The sequence below is a fragment of the Pelodiscus sinensis genome, chromosome 27 (genome assembly GCF_049634645.1).
Source record: "Pelodiscus sinensis isolate JC-2024 chromosome 27, ASM4963464v1, whole genome shotgun sequence".
NCBI classification, from domain to species: domain Eukaryota; kingdom Metazoa; phylum Chordata; order Testudines; family Trionychidae; genus Pelodiscus; species Pelodiscus sinensis.
Genome location: NC_134737.1, coordinates 11492058 through 11510780, shown reverse-complemented (window position 1 = coordinate 11510780; position 18723 = coordinate 11492058). Strand labels below are relative to the sequence as shown.

General features: G+C 41.4%; 1 protein-coding gene across 1 annotated transcript in view; it reads left to right on the top strand.

Annotated features, from left to right (window-relative positions):
* The window catches only part of NUDT3 (nudix hydrolase 3), a 37496-nt gene extending 28186 nt beyond the window's left edge, over positions 1–9310 (top strand). The window contains exons 3-5 of the mRNA XM_075909878.1: positions 1850–1894; positions 2432–2516; positions 3398–9310. Of these exons, the coding sequence (XP_075765993.1) occupies positions 1850–1894; positions 2432–2516; positions 3398–3576 (309 nt within the window). The 3' untranslated portion in view covers positions 3577–9310. The remainder of the gene's footprint in view (positions 1–1849; positions 1895–2431; positions 2517–3397) is intronic.
* Positions 9311–18723: the final 9413 nt, after the last annotated feature.

Below are 18723 nucleotides of genomic sequence, written 5' to 3'. Positions count from 1 at the left end.
CTTTAAACCCAAGTAGAACAAAGTAAAACTGAAATTCCAACTCACGCTTTCTTCAGCTAAGATGCAAGAGAATAGAAGCTGTTTGCAGAACAGGTGGTGTTGCTACAGATTTTCCTTTTATTAAAAAAAGCTAATCAATATTGATCACATAGAAAATTTTTGCTACATGTGTGATGAGTTACTGATATTTGGCTAAGAGTGACCTTAGAACAATAACAGTTATTTGTGGCCACAGTCCACTAGAAACAGTCCCCACATGGTGTAATAAGGAGGTGAATGAAAAGGGAAAGCTTCATTTCAGAGCAGCAGGTATTTCCTTACCTTAGAGATCAAAGTGATTGAATAACATTCTTTGCAGCATATTTATGTATTTATGCTCTAACTTATAGACACAGATCTTCTGCACTTGTGAAATATGGAGTGAGCTGTTACTGTGTTCTCTGGAATTACGCCATCGCACGTAGATAAAATGGCAAAGAGAGCAGGTGTAACTGTTCCCAAATCCACTACTGTATTCACAGCTCGTTTTGTTAAATCAGAAAGCTGTTTTCAAACTTGTAATTGGTTATTTAAGAAATATTCTGAGCAGTCATTTGTGCAGTCTTCTCTCTTCCTGCTGAAAGGACGGAGTAAGCATTTACTGTTTCTGTCTCAGGCAGAATAAAGCAGCTAATGGGAAAGACTGCAACATTTCTAGATCGGAGCAGATTCTTTAAATTGGAAACATCAGTAATGAGAGAAGCAAGTCCACTTAAGTTGAGGAAATTGACTTTATATAACTGCATAAAACTGTAACTCCAGACTGTAGAAATAGCAGAGAGGAGAAGGTGGAGCAATTAAATGCATTAGAAATGCTGTTGTATGGAAATGCTAGAGCACTGGTCTACTCTCAAACTAGACTGGCTGTAACAGGAAAGGAACTTCCAGGATCATGGTCTCTTGAAAGGTGAGTTGTAAACAATTAACAGCCCCCTTTTCTTCCCCCAGGAGTCTTGAAATACAGTATTAACCAAGACTCATTTTGTCCTGAATGCCTGTCCTGCCACTGCAGATAACTTTATAGAAGTTAAAAAATTGTTGTCAAGTAATGCAAAATGCCTAAAGTTTTCCAAAATCATGCAAAGTTAATACTTTTAACGTTTGGACTGAACAAGAAACTATTTGGCGCAATGTAATGGAAGTTCTGAAAACACTGCTATTTTAAAATAAAGCATTGTGTGCATTGGGTCCTATCACTTGATTCGCCATGACTAATAACATACAGTTGAGTGGAAGATACCTAATGATATGATTGTTTATGAAAACCTCAAGAACAGGATGTATCAGGGAACTGATAAAAACTTGTGTTATGCGCTTTAAAATTTTATTTTACTGCTTACAAACAAGTTTACAGGTGGCTGAGACTGTTTCAGAAGTATCCAATGTTTTTTACCTCAGCAACTGTATGTCCAGGAGTAAGAGCTGTGCCTATTTTTTTTTTGAGATGTTGATTTTTTTTTAATAGTGTTCTCAACAAAACAGTTGCTAAGCCACTAAGCAAGTTTTATCTAAGTTCAGACTTGATATGCTGCTTGTTGTATTTAGGGTCCTGTATAGAAGCTATTGGATCATTGAGGGTATCTCAGTATGCAGGTATCAAATTGATTTTCCTCTAAGATGGATTCAAAGTTTTTGGGGCTTGTGCTGCAGTTTCACCATCCCTCTCATGATTACGCTATTGTATGTGAATTGACTGCTTGCAACATTTGCTTCCTGCTTTTACAAATATTGCAGTCAAACTGGAAATAGAAAATGAGCTGAGCTGTAGTTAAAACATTAAACCTTATTCTTCTGTTTGTACCTTCTGTAGGCTGGAGTGAAAGGGACGTTAGGAAGATTAGTAGGAATTTTTGAGGTAAGTTTATTAATATCTCTATTTAGGTTGTAAGATCTTGCTGCAAAAATGTCATTTTAGTGAAACTTCTGTCTAAGCTTGCAGCTGTATGTGTGTTGGCCAAACTAGACAACCAGGTTTGGAGAGAGCACTTTTTTAAAAGTGTGCCCTGACTTTTTTTTCAAAGGTTCTGAGTGCTCAGTTTCAGTTAGGAAGACTGGTGATCAGCAGCAATCAAAATCACATCTTTTATTAAATAATGCCATTCACCAATAGCAAGATTCATGGAATGGTGTTGGGCTTACTGTGTGTGGACCATTGTATGGTACTTCATCCTTAGTTTATACACACTAATCCTTTCTGAACAAATGTCTTGATCTTGAAATGGAAAACGACTGTATACTAAATAGCCAGTATTTAAATGAAGACTTGCACTATCCCATCTTCTGAAAGCTGCTTTAAGATTTCCCCCTCCCACCAAAAAGAAGGGTTTAGGATTTTATTTAAGTGCTATGTTCTTAACAGGATTATGGCAAGCCTGTCCATTTTGCCTTTCAGAATCAGGACAGGAAACACAGAACGTATGTTTATGTACTCATCGTCACAGAAGTGTTAGAAGACTGGGAGGACTCTGTCAATATTGGTAAGACCTTCATGCTTGGTAATACTTCCTTCCATGCAGAAACATGCCAACTCCCCCACCCCTACAATAAGTGATTGTTAAAATAATTGAACTCTATTGGCTTCTTCTTTTCAACGCAAAAATGTGATCGTGTTTTGGATTCCTTCTTTCCTCTCTGATCCTTGAGTTGGCTCTGAGTGTTTGAGGACTTGTGTTTGGCCTAGTCCTGAAAGCTGTGCATTTGAATTATCAAATCCCTAAATGAACTGAGTTTCAGAATAATTCCTGCAGGATGTTTGCCAGCACTCTTAAAACCCCACATATAATTGGGCTCATCTTGTTGGCTTTCCCCAGAAGAGGTCTCAGTACAAAGAGGCAAATGCTGTATGTGAAGATTGAGATGATATGGGGGGAAAAGCACTTCCTCATTCTAAACCAGGTTCCAGAGAGTGACATAATTTCCTCCTCAGGAGCAAGTCATTCAAAAAAGAAAATATTTAGATCATAGGTTGAGTTCTAAATTTATATTGTTTTTTCTATCCTACTCAGAACTCATGGAAATAACATTTTTAAAAACCCCACCAAAACTCAGGAGTCCCAAACCACCATCAATTGGATTGTGAATTTAATACCCTAATGATGCATCTTTTGTGGAAGCTTGAAGGCATCTGTCATACACTTGGGTAGGGTGACCCTTCTGTGGCTATGAGAACAGAAGACTAGTGAGAGAAATCTCTTGGGATTTTTGAATTGGCATTGGGCTGCAAGATCACTTCATTGTTGAATGTTAATCACAGTTGATGTGGACAGAATGCTAGTCAACTGCAAAAACTTCACAGAAGGGATAAATGCCTATCTATAGTTCTTATACTGCATTTATTAATTTATTCCTCTACCCACAGGAAGGAAAAGGGAATGGTTTAAGATAGAAGACGCTGTAAAAGTTCTGCAGTACCACAAACCAGTGCAGGCCTCATACTTTCAAACCTTGAGACAAGGCTGTTTGGCAAATAACGGCACTCCTGTCATGACCGCTTCATACTCTGACTCTAATGAGAGCTCTGTGTCTGACATCAGATGACTGAAGACGTCCCTATAAAAGAGAGATTTTTGGAATATAGACTGAAATGTGGATTTCCCTCTTCTTTCTCCTACCCCCTTTCACATGCCTCCTCTGAACAAGGCATGGGCAGCAGCCTGTGGCAAAGCAAGTGTTAAGAATGTTGCAGTTTAGTGCAAGGTGGGGTTTTTTGCTTTTTCTGGATATGTATTTTGTAAAATACATTTTGTGCATGAGGTGCCCCTTTCCTTTTACACCGCTACCATGGCCTGGAGAGTGACGCTGCTTGTTTTGCCTCTGCCTTGTGTTCTGAAGTGTTCCCGTATGTGTCATCCCGGCCATAGCCAGATATTTTTCTTTTTTAAATTAAAGACTGCAAATGTGAGATCAATTCTTTAAGTCTTAGTCTGTACTGTAAGGTGCTGTTCAGACCTGTGGTGGTCACTTTCAGCCCATATGTATAAACTTTTTTTTTAATGGAGGAATCTAACTTTTTAATTTTGCAGGATTTTTTTAAAACCTGGACTACTTGTGAAAAGAGGGTTTCATAATCGGTTTGCCTTGTTTTTTTAAATACAAAACTGTTTGTGACCATGCTAGTGGTTGGGCCAGTTTACTCTTCCATAAGCCCCCTTCAAACTTAGCGCCGATGACATTTTAAAGTCAGCAGAATTTTGATCGCTGCAAGCATCTCTGATGCTTAGTATTTTCTCCTACAGTTTCAGCCAATGTTTCTGCTTTTATATTAAAATGAAACACAAGGAATTGGTTTTTACCACCCAGCCAAAAGCAAACAGTCTCAGAAAACCACTGATAGAAACTGGATTTTGGCCTCAATGGTAGACATCAGGGGATTCAAAATGAGGTTAAAATCTAGCCGAGCTGTCCTGCTGTTTTGGAATTATTTCCCATCTTGCTGCATATTGTTAATGTCTCTTCTTGTCCACATGCCTTACAATATGCTGAACTGAGTATTGTAATTTGTGCTACAGGATCAGATTGTACTTATTGAGTGTCATTGCACAAACTTGTGGGGATGTCCCTGGCATATCCCTGAAAATAAGTCTTTTTTGGGAGGGGAGTTCAGGTTTGAAATCTCTTGTATGTGGCTCTGCAGCACTTACCATTGCACCACAGAGCATGCCCAAAATGTTTAAACTCTCATCTTCTGAGACAAAGGTACAGCTGGCTTCCATGCAGAAATGCTAGTGTGGAGAAGTATGCATCTAATAGGATAGTTAACCTGATGCATTGGCACACTTCATGATTTTTTTTGTTTATTTTTTACTGATGTAAGTTTCATGCTGTCTTGATTTGCCAACAGTGTTGTCTAGTTGGAAAATAAAATGGAAAAAGGGTTGGGGTTGGGGGTCGGAGGGTAGGGAAAGGTTTGGGAGGGGCATTAGTTAATCCCTGGCTTGGGACAGGAGCTAGTTGCTGCAATTGGTAACTTCTCCTTTGTCAGCACATAGCCAAGATGTGAAATTAAATCTGCAGTACTCTTTTTCCTTATATTTAATGGAAATTATTCTAATAAATAATCATACCTTTCACGAGCATTCTTTCTTCCCAGTGAGCACTTACCATATACAAATCTGATAGAAGTATCCATGGAGCTGGGATAATGGGAGTTGGTATCTTCGTTATTTTGGCAAGTAGCTGTTTAATTTGAGATCCCTTTCTATTTCTTTACTTGTTCTCCCTACTTTCATCAGTATGTGGCAACAAGGCCAAAGCGATGCCAGTGATCACTGAGATGAAAAGACACACAAGAAAAGGCTGAGAGGCATTATTCAAGTAGTAGTTTGAAAATGAGTATCTGGAATTGAGCCTAAATTTCACCAGTTCTGTTCCCTTCAACTTAAAAGCAAATATACAGGCCCTTCTTAGTCTTTGTTGATTAGCCTGAGCATAACTCTAAAAAGGGCTTGAATAGTCTATCCAGAAATGGACAAGAAAGTAAAGGAATCCACTCTTTCCAACCTGTAAGCAGTGCCTACCAACACAGCTTTTTGCTGCCTTCAGTTGAGTGCTTTTTCTTCATTGTATAGATTAATACATTACAAATGCTTTGCAAGAAAGCAGCTGGTACTTGTAAAAGAGTAACTGCAGTTTTAATATCAATAGCATGCACACTTTTTTGTTTCCTTAAGTCTAAAAATGTTTTTAGAGGGCTGTTAAACTGACACTTTAGGGTAGCATATTGTTAATGACTTGCTAGTGGCTTTGTTTGGGTCAGAAAAATAAATTGTGCCAAGAAAGTATTTTAATGTGGCATGAATTGATGCTGTTAATGCAGTTATATTGAGTGGTTGGTGCTTTGCCTTAATAACTGGAAATAGAAGATTGAAGTCCTCTGGTGGAAGTAGCCTTTATTCAGTAGCTGTATATTTAAAACAAACCTTGTTCCTGACTACATAAATCGTTTCCCCCTTTCCACCACTTAGAGTTCACATCATCTCAGTGTGCGAAGCTCTTCTGGATGTAGCTATGTGGTATGTTGATGTGAGTCATATTATCCAAAATGACACTAAATTGATTTGAGACTGATAGTTGAGCTCACTTTTATATGTAAACACATCAAGATTTCTCTCAGCTGTTGTCAGCATGAAATAACTTCAATCTCTCTGTAGCAAGTCTGGCTGACCCAGTGCAGAAAATGACTTTTGAACTAGGTTAGTATTTCCAGCATTGCTAGGTTAGGTGCTTCTGAATATATTAACAAAGGTGGAAATCATTACTTCCCAAAAAGTATTGGGTATTGACTCACCCTAAATTTAGAGCTAGGATATGTCTCAGATCTTCACTTAGCCAGTGCAGGTACTGATTTAACTGTCATGGGCAGACAGGTACTGCAGTGTAATTCCTCCTTGATTGGCCCTGGATATTAGCCAATACAATCTTGGCTGCCCTTCAACTAGAATAGGAGAGAGATTTCTAGATTTGGTTTAAGAAATCTCTTGAGGTTGTAGCAGTCTGGGAAATATATAGCTACACCCTCTAGCCACAACTGTGAAGGTTTTGTTATATTTGTGTTGGTGCTTTGGAGCAGAACTTGCCACTTCTCATTAACACCAGAGGTTCATGATTGTGTATAGAGCCCAGCTGTGAGTTATTAATATTAGGTTTTCTTCATCATCTCTTAACACAGGGTTTTAAGAGAATTGGAGTCCTGAAATTCAGTGCTGAGCTTGGTGATAGAGTAAATTCACACACCTGATTATTTCCCCCAGTATCTTGCTAGCTGCACCTTCATTCCCTGCATATACGAGAGGCAGGAGGATAGTCATTGAGAGACAGGACTGCTTACAGGAGAGGAGTAGGAGAAATTGCTGGGTATTGGAGATTCTGAAATGATTTGTATTGTGCACCCTACTGTAGGGCTTAGGGTTAGAGATTAACATGAGGGCAAATAGGCATGATGATGGGCTTGTCTATATTAGGGAAACTTGTCAAACGTTTCCCACTGTCACACATGCTGATTCAGCTCCACCAAAGTTAGCAGAGTTGAAACCTTGCGTCAAATGGGTTGTAGGCCGCCCACCTACATTTTAAGAATATAGGCCACATTGTCAAAAATCATACTGTGTGCCTGTCTCCATCTTGAGGCACCTAAATGCCTTTTGAAAATCTGGCTCCATGCCACTTAACATGGCTTAGAGCAGTTACAGCTGACAGGATGATTAAAATTTAGTGGCAGCCAGAGAGTCCTCTGCATCATGGTGCCAAACACAGGTAACCCTGTCAGAGCTGAAGTAGTGTTAGAAATAGTGTAGAAGAGGCTTCAGTAAAGAATAGACCCTTTTAAAGGAGGAAGTATGCATCAAGTTCTTGGAATTATTTCTCAAACTCTGTTTTGGTACATTGGAACAGTGATTTCTGTGGCATTATTTTTGTGCTTTAATATCACCATTCCGAAAGTCTACGTGAGTAAAATAAATACATTGGAGTCTTTGGAACTAGTTACTGTAAGTCTTTTTTGGCTTTAACCTTGAGTTAATTAACTCACATTAGGGCTTTTAAAAGACTTTCTTTTTAAAAAGTCAACTGAACTGCATCATCCCTGATTTTCTGCCCCTCTTCATTTTTTGTTTTAAAGACAGGGCAGTCTTGTTGTTCTCCCCATATACTCTCCATATATTTAAGCTGCTTACACTCTTAGCCATAATTTTTTCACCCATTAATTTATTTGCCACTATGGCTAGCTGTTTCTCATATTGTCTTCCCTCATCACCATTGCTCAAAGTGAATTGCCCTTGGCCAAGTTTATTTCTGAAATTTGTCACCCATTATGATGAGTACCACGCAGTATGTCATCTCAATAGTGCTCCTAGTTATTTCAAACCTGACACGCAGCAGATTTAGAATGTGATCTCTAGAGAAAATAATTACTTATGTGCTTTTTGTTTTCTTAATCAGAGTTAAAAGTAAATGGATCCCACATCTGTCACTTAGCTTATTTTAAAAACCGCTTGACAATCTGCCACTGAATCACATGAAATGTTAGCGTTCCTACATCAGTCAAAACTCAAGGAAATGTGTGGCAATGACAACGGAGCTACTGCTGATGTTTTACTGTGGGTAACTGCTTTTAGAAAGAAACATTCAGCTGCACTTTCACTGCTCACTTGGTTTTGGCCATCTGTCTGACTTAACTGTCCCTAAGCCATGCTGTTCTTCAGTCAGAGGAAAAGCATGTAGTAAGCTATAGACCAGCTCTCCACGGGAGGAGTAGTACTCTGCTCAGACCTTTCTGAAATAAAATATCTTTGTGAATGATTTCCTTCATCTCATCAGGGCAGACTTTATTAGGATGTCTTGCCTCCTGGAATCTGACCGTAAAGGGTTTTCAGCTAAGACTTCAGTTCGGCGTCTTGCCTTTCCAGCATGACTTTCTTGGCTTGATGGGGATGCTGAAGTCCCCATGCTGGTGAAAGGTTTCAGATGGCCTGTGAGAGCTTCATAGTTTGGGCACTGTCCATGCAATGTCACTCACTTGAGGTGCAAGCATGTCCATATGTGGGTCTCCTGTGTGACAGGGGGAGGGGCGTGGAAAATATCTTTGAGGGAAGGATATAGATAGTCATACTCTGACATTTGAACATCTTACCCCTAAGAAGCTCTCTGTCCATCTGAAACCTCTCACAGGCATGGGGACTTCTGCATCCCCACCAGGCCAAGAAAGTCATGCTGGAAAGGCAATGCTCAGAACTGAAGTTTTAGCTGAAAGCCGTTTACGTTCACATTCCAGGAGGCAGAATACTGATGCTTTCCTTATGGCAGTTTTTTCCCAGGTGCAAGCTTCAGTTAGATTTGGCTGCTGTGATTGCTTGCTTGAATCCAGCAGGTTTTTGTGCATCAGGATAATAGAATAAAAATGGTTGTGCTGCTGGCAAATCAGTTACCCAACACATTAGCTCTTCTAAAGATTAAAACATGGAGGGGAAAGGTCATCTACTTGTCAGACTAAACGTGTACTCACTGGGGCCTGTAGTGTAGATTAATGGTTTTCTAAGTACCCTTGGAAGACCAGTTACAATGAAACTGGAAATCTTAACATTCTTAAGCCCTAGCAAGTAGTAAATTTTTCTTGAATTCACTGTAGATCTGAGGAGGATCCTACAAACTGGGAGCCACGGTGTTGCCGAGAATAAAGATGTATTTTTGGTTTTGGACCATGACTTATTGGAGATATGCAAAAACTAGTATTGTACATAGCAGGCAGATGTGTGAGGGGGAGGGGACTGAGTTGATGCTTTTTTCATCTTGCTCTATGGCAGCTATATACAAAGGAACAACTTCCTGTCATCACTGGAAAAACTGTTTTATTCCTGTACTGATCACGTTACATAGTATCTCTCAACTAATGCCCAAAATACTGCCTCCGAGACCACAGTGCCCTTGTTTTCTTCAGTGTTGCAAGACCTGCTTAGGAAATGAATTGTGTATAGGAGGTGCATTTCTAAGTATAATGTGTGACAAAACATTGATTTTATTAAAATCTACTTTGTAAAGTCAAAACTGGAGTGTAAAACTTGAAAGAGTAGTTTCAAAAACACCTTAATTGGATTAAATTAAGACTGGGACTGATAGTGACAATTCATGTATGTGTAGGGGTTGGGATCCTGAAACATATTTGTGCCATGCACATTAGAGAGGAATCTGACTGCTGAGAGCCTGTTCTGTCCTCCCCCACGCCTTCTGCCAAGTCTTATTCATGAGCTGCAGTAATGGGACTATGCTCCCATACATTAGACTGGATTCTTAATTTAGCTAAAATACTCAACCTCAACACAACTTCACAACTGAAATCCTGCATGAAACTATAGAAGATGTTTTTCTTTAAATTAGACCTTTTGGTTGGCATGAGTTTGTGATTATCTCCTGTAAAAGGAAGGTATATCTGGAGCTGTTGAAGATCTATACCACTAGACAGCAATGAAGTAACGGGTTCATCTTAGTGGTAAATTTTTAACCAATTAATTTAAATCTAATGAGAGGAGATAGAAATGTTTGATCTTGTGAGGAGATATTGGTGACTCAACACACTCGTTTAGCACTGTTTGGAGTGAATGAAAAAGTAAAACCTCAATTGTGGGAGTTTGGGAGTTTACTTTTTTTTGTATCTCTAACTTAGATGAAGATCTGAGAAACAAAACGTTGGGAGGCCATACATAAGTTCTTGATTGAAAATATTGCTAATATGCTACTTGTCTAGAGAGTTTGGTCTGGGAATGTTTTAAGTATGTGAAATTATTGTATAAATGGATCTGTGTTTTTTGTATTTGAGGAAAGTCCTGAATGAGGTCCATATAATTCTCTTTGCAGTATGAAGGTGGTACATGTCATAGCCAGATGGAAACTTTGTGTTTGCATCCACTGCACTCTTTCACTTTAGTCAAAATGAGTACTTTGGGATTTGCTTTCCTTTTTACAAGGAGGAATTGGTTCCTCTGAAAGCGGATTGTGACTGTAATTGCAACATGGGTGCTGGAAAGGCAGATGCTGAGTTTGCGTATACCTGTTCCTGCTGTGACGCAAGATGAAACTGCTATGCTCGGCTAATGCTGGAGTAGTACAATCCACTGCCGTGGTGGGATTGAAGTTCAAGATATTTTGCTACCAGGTCAGCAGAGGTTCGTGTGGGAATCTGCTCCATTGTGACCAGCCTTCAGTGAGGAGAACTGTTGCGATGGGATCACTGGGCTAGGGAAAGAAATATTAGTGAGAACTTGTCAGCTTCAGTTGCTGATGGAGGAATGATAAGTTATCTTACTACAATTTCTCCTAGGCAGACACTTATACTATAAACTAAACTTCACCTAAGAGGGAGCCAAAGCTGTTGGAATTCCCATTTATCACAGTGTCATCTTTTAAATTGTGCTGTGTGCAAGGTAGTGATTGGTCATTAAAGGTGGGCCAGGCGTGCCAGGAGGCCTGGCTCTATTCCTGTCTCTGCCAGTGGCTCTTAAAAACTAACAAGATGGTTTAATAAGTGATGAGCTTTCGTGGGCCAGACCCACTTCCTCAGATCGTATTCTGGAAGAGAATTGGCATGTGGTTGCCAAAGGAATACAGTGAAAAAAGTGAATAAATTATTAAACTGACAATGGATAAGGTATTCACATTTTTCATTGTATTCCTTTGGTATATATGGTCATGCCAATTCTCTTCCAGAATATGATCTGAGGAAGTGGGTCTGGCCCACGAAAGCTCATCACCTATTAAATCATCTTTTTAGTCTTTAAAGTGCTACATAGTCTGATCTTGCTAAAGGAAAAACTAACACAGCTACCTCTCTATTACTGGCTCATTGTGACTTTGGGCAATTCATTTAACCACTCTCTGCATGCGTTTCCCCTTTTGAAAAATACAAGGCTATTGACTCACTTGTTGCAAAATGCTTTGAGTTTGCTATAGAAGTGCAGCGCCAGATAGGTTTTGATACGTGCTGGACAAAGCTTAAACAGCAATGCTTTTAGCGTCCTTAATTATCAAAGAACATGACCGTATCCCATCTCTTGCACTAACATACACATTTGTTCATAGTTCTTCTTTTAAAACAGCAGTTCTAAATGCTTTGGTCTTATGTCTGCAACAACCATCTCTGGCTCAGAAGGAAGTGGATGATCTTTAGTTTTGAAATTGCTATTTTTGGTATGTTTTACTTGAGCGGAAGTCATGTTTTGTAATTAAAACAGTGCTGTAGCAGAAGAGATGATTGGTTGGGTCTGGTCTCTCTGGCCCGTCTAGGCCACGAAACTGACCTGTTGCTTAAAACTGATAGCAGCTTGTTGTCCTGAACTGGTGCTGAAAACCACATACATAAACTAATGCGCACAGGGTTTACCTGTTTCTGTGGTCATTAGGAAAAGCATGATTGGCCCCTTTTCCCTTGTCTCAGTTAAGTTGTCTGTTACTGCTGAAAGGAACAATAGTAGGTAAATGTTTTCAGCATGGATTTAATGAGATCCCCGAATCAATTTCCTCATACAAATAGGGCTTAAGGAATGGTAGTTATTTGCGTGAGATGGATCTGTTTAGGTTTACTTTCCATACAGGTGAGATGAACCTCAGTGATTGCTGTCATCAGTGACTTTGAAATCCCAAACCAAGTGTTCATACCGAGCATGTACTTTGAAGAAGATGGAAATGCGCCTTTCTGCAGGGCATCTTTATCTGGATTAGAAGAGGAAGTAAATGTTGCATTTCAGGAGCTGGAGAGCTATTTTAGAACTGAAGTGCTGAGCAAGTTGCAGCCCCTTGCACACAATTTGTGTCAATTAAAGAGGAAGTTAGAATAGAGTCCTTTCTTTGTCACATTATTGCCAACCTGTTCCTCTAGTTCTTATGTACTGTCTTTTGTCATCAGATGTTTGAACTGCAAAGAAAACCCCACACAGCCCCCCGAGTCTGAGCATGGATTAGTTGACTTGGCTTTGCTGGCTTGGGCGGTGGGGCTAAAAATTGCAGTGTTGATGTTTCAGCTGGGGCTGGAGCTCTGGCTCTGTGATCTTACCTGCTCACTGCTTGTCAAAGCCCAAGCTACATCTGAGCTGGAATGTCGACACTGAGATGTACAGCCCCTTAACCCAAGTCTCAATCAGTTGACCAAGCTGTGAGGCTCATTAACAATTTTCTCTAATCCTCTGGCTGCTACTGCAGATAATAGAAATAAAAGTTTTTCCCCTCCCAGCTCAACTAGTAGTTACAACAGAGGATTTGAGATTCCAGAGACCTCGCTTCTATTGTTTGCCAAAGGCTGACTTGACACAACTCATTTTGCCTCCATGTGTCCCCATTTCCCTACCTGCACAATGGGCTTTAAAACTCATCTGTGTTTATAGAGAGCTTCCAGATCCTCTGATAGAAGGTGTACCCTGCTGTGTTGGCTATTGTGGAATGCCTTTATGTAATCAAGGAAGAGGAGCAGATGGGCTGGGAGGGAGCACCAACTGGATTTAAATGGCATTTATTAGCTTCTTTTTCACATGTCTGTAAAGACCTTTTTGTGACTAGCTGATAGTGTCCTGGGAAAGAAATTTGGATGTGTGCTTTAAATGTGGTGGCATTTCCTCTGCTCTCGAATTCCACCTGCATTTACTAAGCTTCCTATATGGCACAGTATATTCACTCTGGTAAAAAGTCAAAAAGCTGTAAGCTTTGAATTTTTTGTCTGATCTTGTCACAAAACCCATAGTATCAGCAAAATCTAAAATGTGGACATTAGCATGGAGGACTGAATCCCAGACCTGATCAAAATTCTCTCTGAATAGGTATAAAACACAATAGCTAGGGATCTATTATAGTAAAACAGCACAAGTCTGGTTTGAGTAAGTCTGAGCACAAGTGATTTGAGTAAGTCTGAGCACTTTGCTGTCATTCCTTACCTTATCCATATATCTCCAAGACCAAACCCCTTTGGCTCACTCTGACTCTACAAACATTAGTTGTATTTATTCATTTTTTGTGCGTGGGGCCCTACTTGAGATGGTACATTTGAACTGATCTTTCTGACCAAGGATAGGATGTGGTGAGGTCAATCCAGGTACTGATTTGACACTTCACCTCTTCTTCTGGTTATTTCTGCAATTGGCAAAACAAATGGAAACCACAGAGAGAAGCTGAACATAGTCACCTGAAATAAGAACGGCCATACTGGGTCAGACCTACCCGAGTCCATCTACCCCAGTATCCTGTCTGCCGACAGTTGCCAATACCAGATGCCCCAGAGGGGAGGGATCAGAACAGGTAATCCTCACGTTATCCCTCCTCTGTCACCCACTTCCAGAGAAACAGAGATTAGGGACACCATTCCTACCCATCCTGACTAGAGAACTGGGAAGAACTTGTAATTATTTGTGAGATTGGCAATGCCCTATGTAAGCCCCCATGTTTTCCTGCTAATGCTGGCAGTGGATGTTCTTGACTGGAAAAAGTGTTGGCTGTGGTGCTACTGCTGACCAGTAATTCAGTTTTCAAGTGGCATTGTCAGATTAGATCAGGAGTAGACAAAAGGCGGCTAGTGTGCCGTATCTAGCCCATGGCCACTTCGCCAGCATCCTTACTACATAGCAGTGGCTGCTAATTTCTCTGCACACTGGAGAGGGATGGAGAAGCCTTTTGTGCTGTCCCTGTCCCCTAGGAAAATCTTTCAGCTCCCATTGACCAGTTTCCAGCCAATAGGAGCTGAGAAATTTTCCTGGAGGCAGAGTCAGCAAGCAAAGCTTCCTCACTTTCCCCTCTGTGCTACAACAGTGCCGCATGGAGCAGCCAGCCCAGCAGACAGGCATGGAGTGTGTCTCAGGCTCCTGCAGCACTGCTGGCTGGGAACTGCCTAGGTAAGCGCCTCCCAGCAAGAACCTGCCTCTGGCACCCTAACCCCTCCCTCCCTTCAACTTCCTGACCAAGGCCACCACTCCCTCCTGACCCAGACCACCACCCAAACCCTGTGTATCCCCTCTCCACACCTCGTCCAGGTCACAACTCCCTCCCAGACCTTGCACTTCCTCCTATAATCCCTCTCCCAGGCCAGAATCCTCTCCTGCACCCACACCCCCTCCTGGACCCTGAACTTCAACCCTTGCCCCGATTATAACCCTCTCCACCCAAACTCCCTCTCGGACCCCACACCTCCTTCTGCTCCCCAGTCCTCTATCCCAGGCTCCCTTCCACACCCCACCCACTGTCCCAGGACTCCATGCCCCCTGCATAGAATGTGGCCCTTGATGACTTACCAAAATCTTGGAGTGTCCTCTTCCCCCCCCCCCCCCCTTAAAAATTATTGCCCACCTCTGGATTAGATTGTTTCATCAGTTTTTCCTACTCCAAACAAGTCAGAATTAAAATTAAGGCTGGCATTTTCAAGGGCGCTGAAGGGAGTTAAAACACCCAGTTGAGTGAATTTCAATGAGATCTGGGAACTAACTCCCTTAAGCTTTTTTCCTACACAGTGTGCTCCTAACCTCCTTTGTGTTTGATCTTTGGGTAACCCTGACACTTTCTTGTAATCTTCTTTGATCTTAAAATAGTTCTTAAGAATAAGAATTGTGAGGACACTTCAGAAGTGTAGCATTTCAGCAGAGGTCCATGTTTGTCGCTGCTTGTGTTGGAGTCTCTCATTTGTGACTTCTTGTTCTTGTTGTAGGTATAATTCATTGAATAGAAAACCATGTTTTTCTTTGAGGGCAGATCTTTAAGTCTGTGAATAATTCAGACGCACACTTTTTTGTTTGCTCTGGGCTGGGCAGGTTCAGTAGACAGCTAGATAATTTTGAGCTTTCATCCTTCAGTTTCCAGAGACGAGGCACAACTGGGGTTTGTTCTATGGTCAGTTGTGCTAAACTGAAATCCATGTATGGGATGAGCCGTATCCTCAACTGATGTAAAGCCGTACAACTTCACTGAAATACAGGGAGAAACGCTGATGATCTGGCCTCTTGCGCTGGAGAGTGCAGTTCCTTTCTCTTTAAAAGATCTCTCTCATTTTGAGTTGTGTGCGAGGGGGAGGGTTTTGATGAGTGTAGGTTGTAATCTAGTGCCACCCAATAAACGCATCGATATTTCACACACAGCTATGCTTATTGTGGTATTTCTTCTTCCTAACCTTGCTCCCCAATTCTGACTTTTAAACGGGCTACAAGAAGAGGAACAAGAAAAATGTTCTTGAAGGAGCAAGTTCCTGCTGTGAATCTGCCAGGTAAGTTGACGGTCAGGAGGATGCCAAGTTTAAGGGACAATACAATCCTGAAACCCTCATGTTAACTAAAGACTTGTCTACATGGAGAAAATATTCTGGAACAACAAGGTATGGTATGAATTTAAAGCGCGATATCTATTGCAGAATGGCTCTTATTCCAGTAGCACTGTAGGGTTTTTTGTGATGTAGTTTAACCCAGACATTGGAATTGGAGTATGCTAAACTGGAAAAGGCACTGCTATAATGGAAGAAGCTGTTGCAGTTAGCTTCCCTGTGTAGACAAGCTCTTAACTAAGTCCTTTTCTGAATGGTATATCCTAAAATTGAAGTGTCCTCCTCCTCGTCTGCTTATGTTTAGGATCAAGAGCGCAGCACTACCCTCTTCCTTTCGTACAGATGCTTTCACTCTTGTCTCTTTGGGTTCAGATTTGCTGGTTATGGTCTGTTTGCATTGCAGCAGCCCCTAACTCTCCCGACCCTCCAATCCCCGGCATGGACCAGAATCCCACTGCGCAAAGCATGGTGCAAAACCTCCTCTTGCAACTATTTTTGTGACTGGGTGGGAAGAGTATAGAAACAAGCTTCTAGATTGGCACATGAGATGCCATCAACCATCAGCAAAATAGACAAGTAACTTGCTAATCAATGCATAAAGTAAACTTGAAAACTGTTTCATCTCTTTTTTTTCTGCTGTTGTGTTTTTTGTCAAGTAACAGAATGGTCAGAGGAAGGTGTGGTTTAAGTTGATGGTGATGTCTGTTAGTGTGACAAGTCACATGTCTGTCCACTCCATTTTATAAAGCAAAACTACATTGTAATGCCTGCAAGACTCTTTACACTCACCTCTTTTTTCTTCTACCTGGACCTTTTCTTCCAAGCATCACCAAATCAGGCTGAGGTGAAGGAGTCCTGTGAAAAGAAGCAGTCAGTGCTCTCCAGTTGTGGTTTGACTTCACCTACTGCAGAATTGCAGTCTCCTCTCATTGTGCATGTGGCTGTTCAATAGGAAAAGCAACCCTACAGTGTGTCAGGAAGTGAAGAATAAGCAATCCGAGCTGCTAAGACTTAGTTACACGGAATACATTACTCAAATTGAAACAGACTTGGGACATTGGGGCCAAACTTCCCACCCCCCTGTTGTTTTTAACAATGCCACAATCTAGAATAGTGACAAGGTTGGTGTGGTAATATTTGATTGAGGACCATCTCCAGTGCCTAAGACCTCAATTTTATTTAGATCTCCTCTGAAATATAGGAACTCAGCAAACCAAAGCCTACTAACAAAACCATGCTGTGCCATTGGGGGTCTGAATTATTTGTGCAGATCTTTGCACTCTCCTGTGCTATCACTGAAGATTTCTCCTTCTATTGTCTGTACTGAAGCCTGAGACCACCTTGCTTCATGCCCCTCTGTAAAGAAACAAATCGCCTCTTACAGAAAAGAAGCTGCATGCTTGAGCCAAATCCCCGGTGCCATCTTCCTCTAAAATAGAAATCTGGCTTAAATACTCCATATTAGAGATGTCAGTGTTACCAGACATTTTTCTACTCTCACACTAATGCAGTGTTGGGAGTGTGGCTAATCCTTTGCCTTCTCTCACTAGTGATGTTACAGCATCTTACCCAGAGACTTCACCAAAGCTAGGAGTTAATAGAACTTAGAGCTCAATCCAAAAGTTCAGGGCTGATTTCAAAGCAATCTTACAGGGGCAGGAGAAGGGAGGGGAAAGGAACCCTATCTGAACAGACAAAACAGCCTTACTGGTGGGTTGTACATGTTACAGCAGAGATCTATTTCACTGACTTGTACTGAGTACTGTATGTGGCTTGGTAAAAATAACCATTGCATCACTTCTAGTAGTATTTCATGCCTGGCAAAGCTGGTTACATTTATCCTGAGCTATTGCATTGATTGTTTTAATCTCTGTCCCATTTGCTGCTGCAACAAGCAAGAGGCTAGCAAAAAGCTTTATGGAAATGATCCTGAGTAGAAAGTGTGTGTGTGGGGGGGGGGGGGGGGAATGAAAGGCAAGGCTTGAAGGAGAATTAGCGTAAAGACGATCACGAGTGTAAATGTGACTGAATGCTTCCCCTGTAACTGAATCCTTTTAATGCTAGGCATGGGAGGTTGAGAGGAGTACGACAGCTGCCTCTGAGTAGCCCTGCTTTCCACATTTAGTGCTGGGTTCCCCCTCTCAGATTGTAGCTGTCCCAGGGGAGCAATTAAAAGAAGCCCCGTTCTACCTGCTGACCTAACAGTCCAGCCACTAACAGCAGGATGGCACGACAGTACAAAGTTGGAATCTAGCACTGCACTTATGTAGTTATATAAGGCCTTTCCAGGGAGGCTCTCCACAAGTTGTCACAATTTTAGGTAATTGTGCCTGTGTCCCCACTTCAGGCCCCTTGGAGTGGTCAGTCAGGTCTTAAGCCTTTTCTTTGTCTTAGTCTCTGGACCAGCCAATTTCAAGCCGTATGTGGAAGCTGCCTCCAGGGGCAGTACCTGTCTGGAGGGGGTTACAGCCTGAGAGTCACTTTCCACTGTGCTGCTAGCTCAGTTGTGGTATCTGTGCCCCTGGTGCTACATGCAGTTCTTGGCCCACAGAGATACAGTAATCACTCATATAGGCTCAACAATGTGGCTCTCAAAGATACTGCTTAGAGTTGCAGTATCTCTCACCATGCCTTCCAGATACCAGCTATCAGTAACCAAGGGATTATGCACGTGTGTGTGTGTGTGTGTGTGTGTGTGTGTGTGTGTGTGTGTAAAATACATTATATATAGCAATGCTTGGTCGGTGCTTTGTTTAAAGATGGACTCTTCTTTGTGCTCTTAAATCTGCATGTGTGCTCAGGTCTTGACATTTGCTGTGACTCCATGGGGTGCAAGTTAGTGTCGGGGGTCCAAAATGTGGGTCATTCAAGCAGAGTCTTCTCTAGAGAGCCCTCTACAAAACCAGGATTTTTCA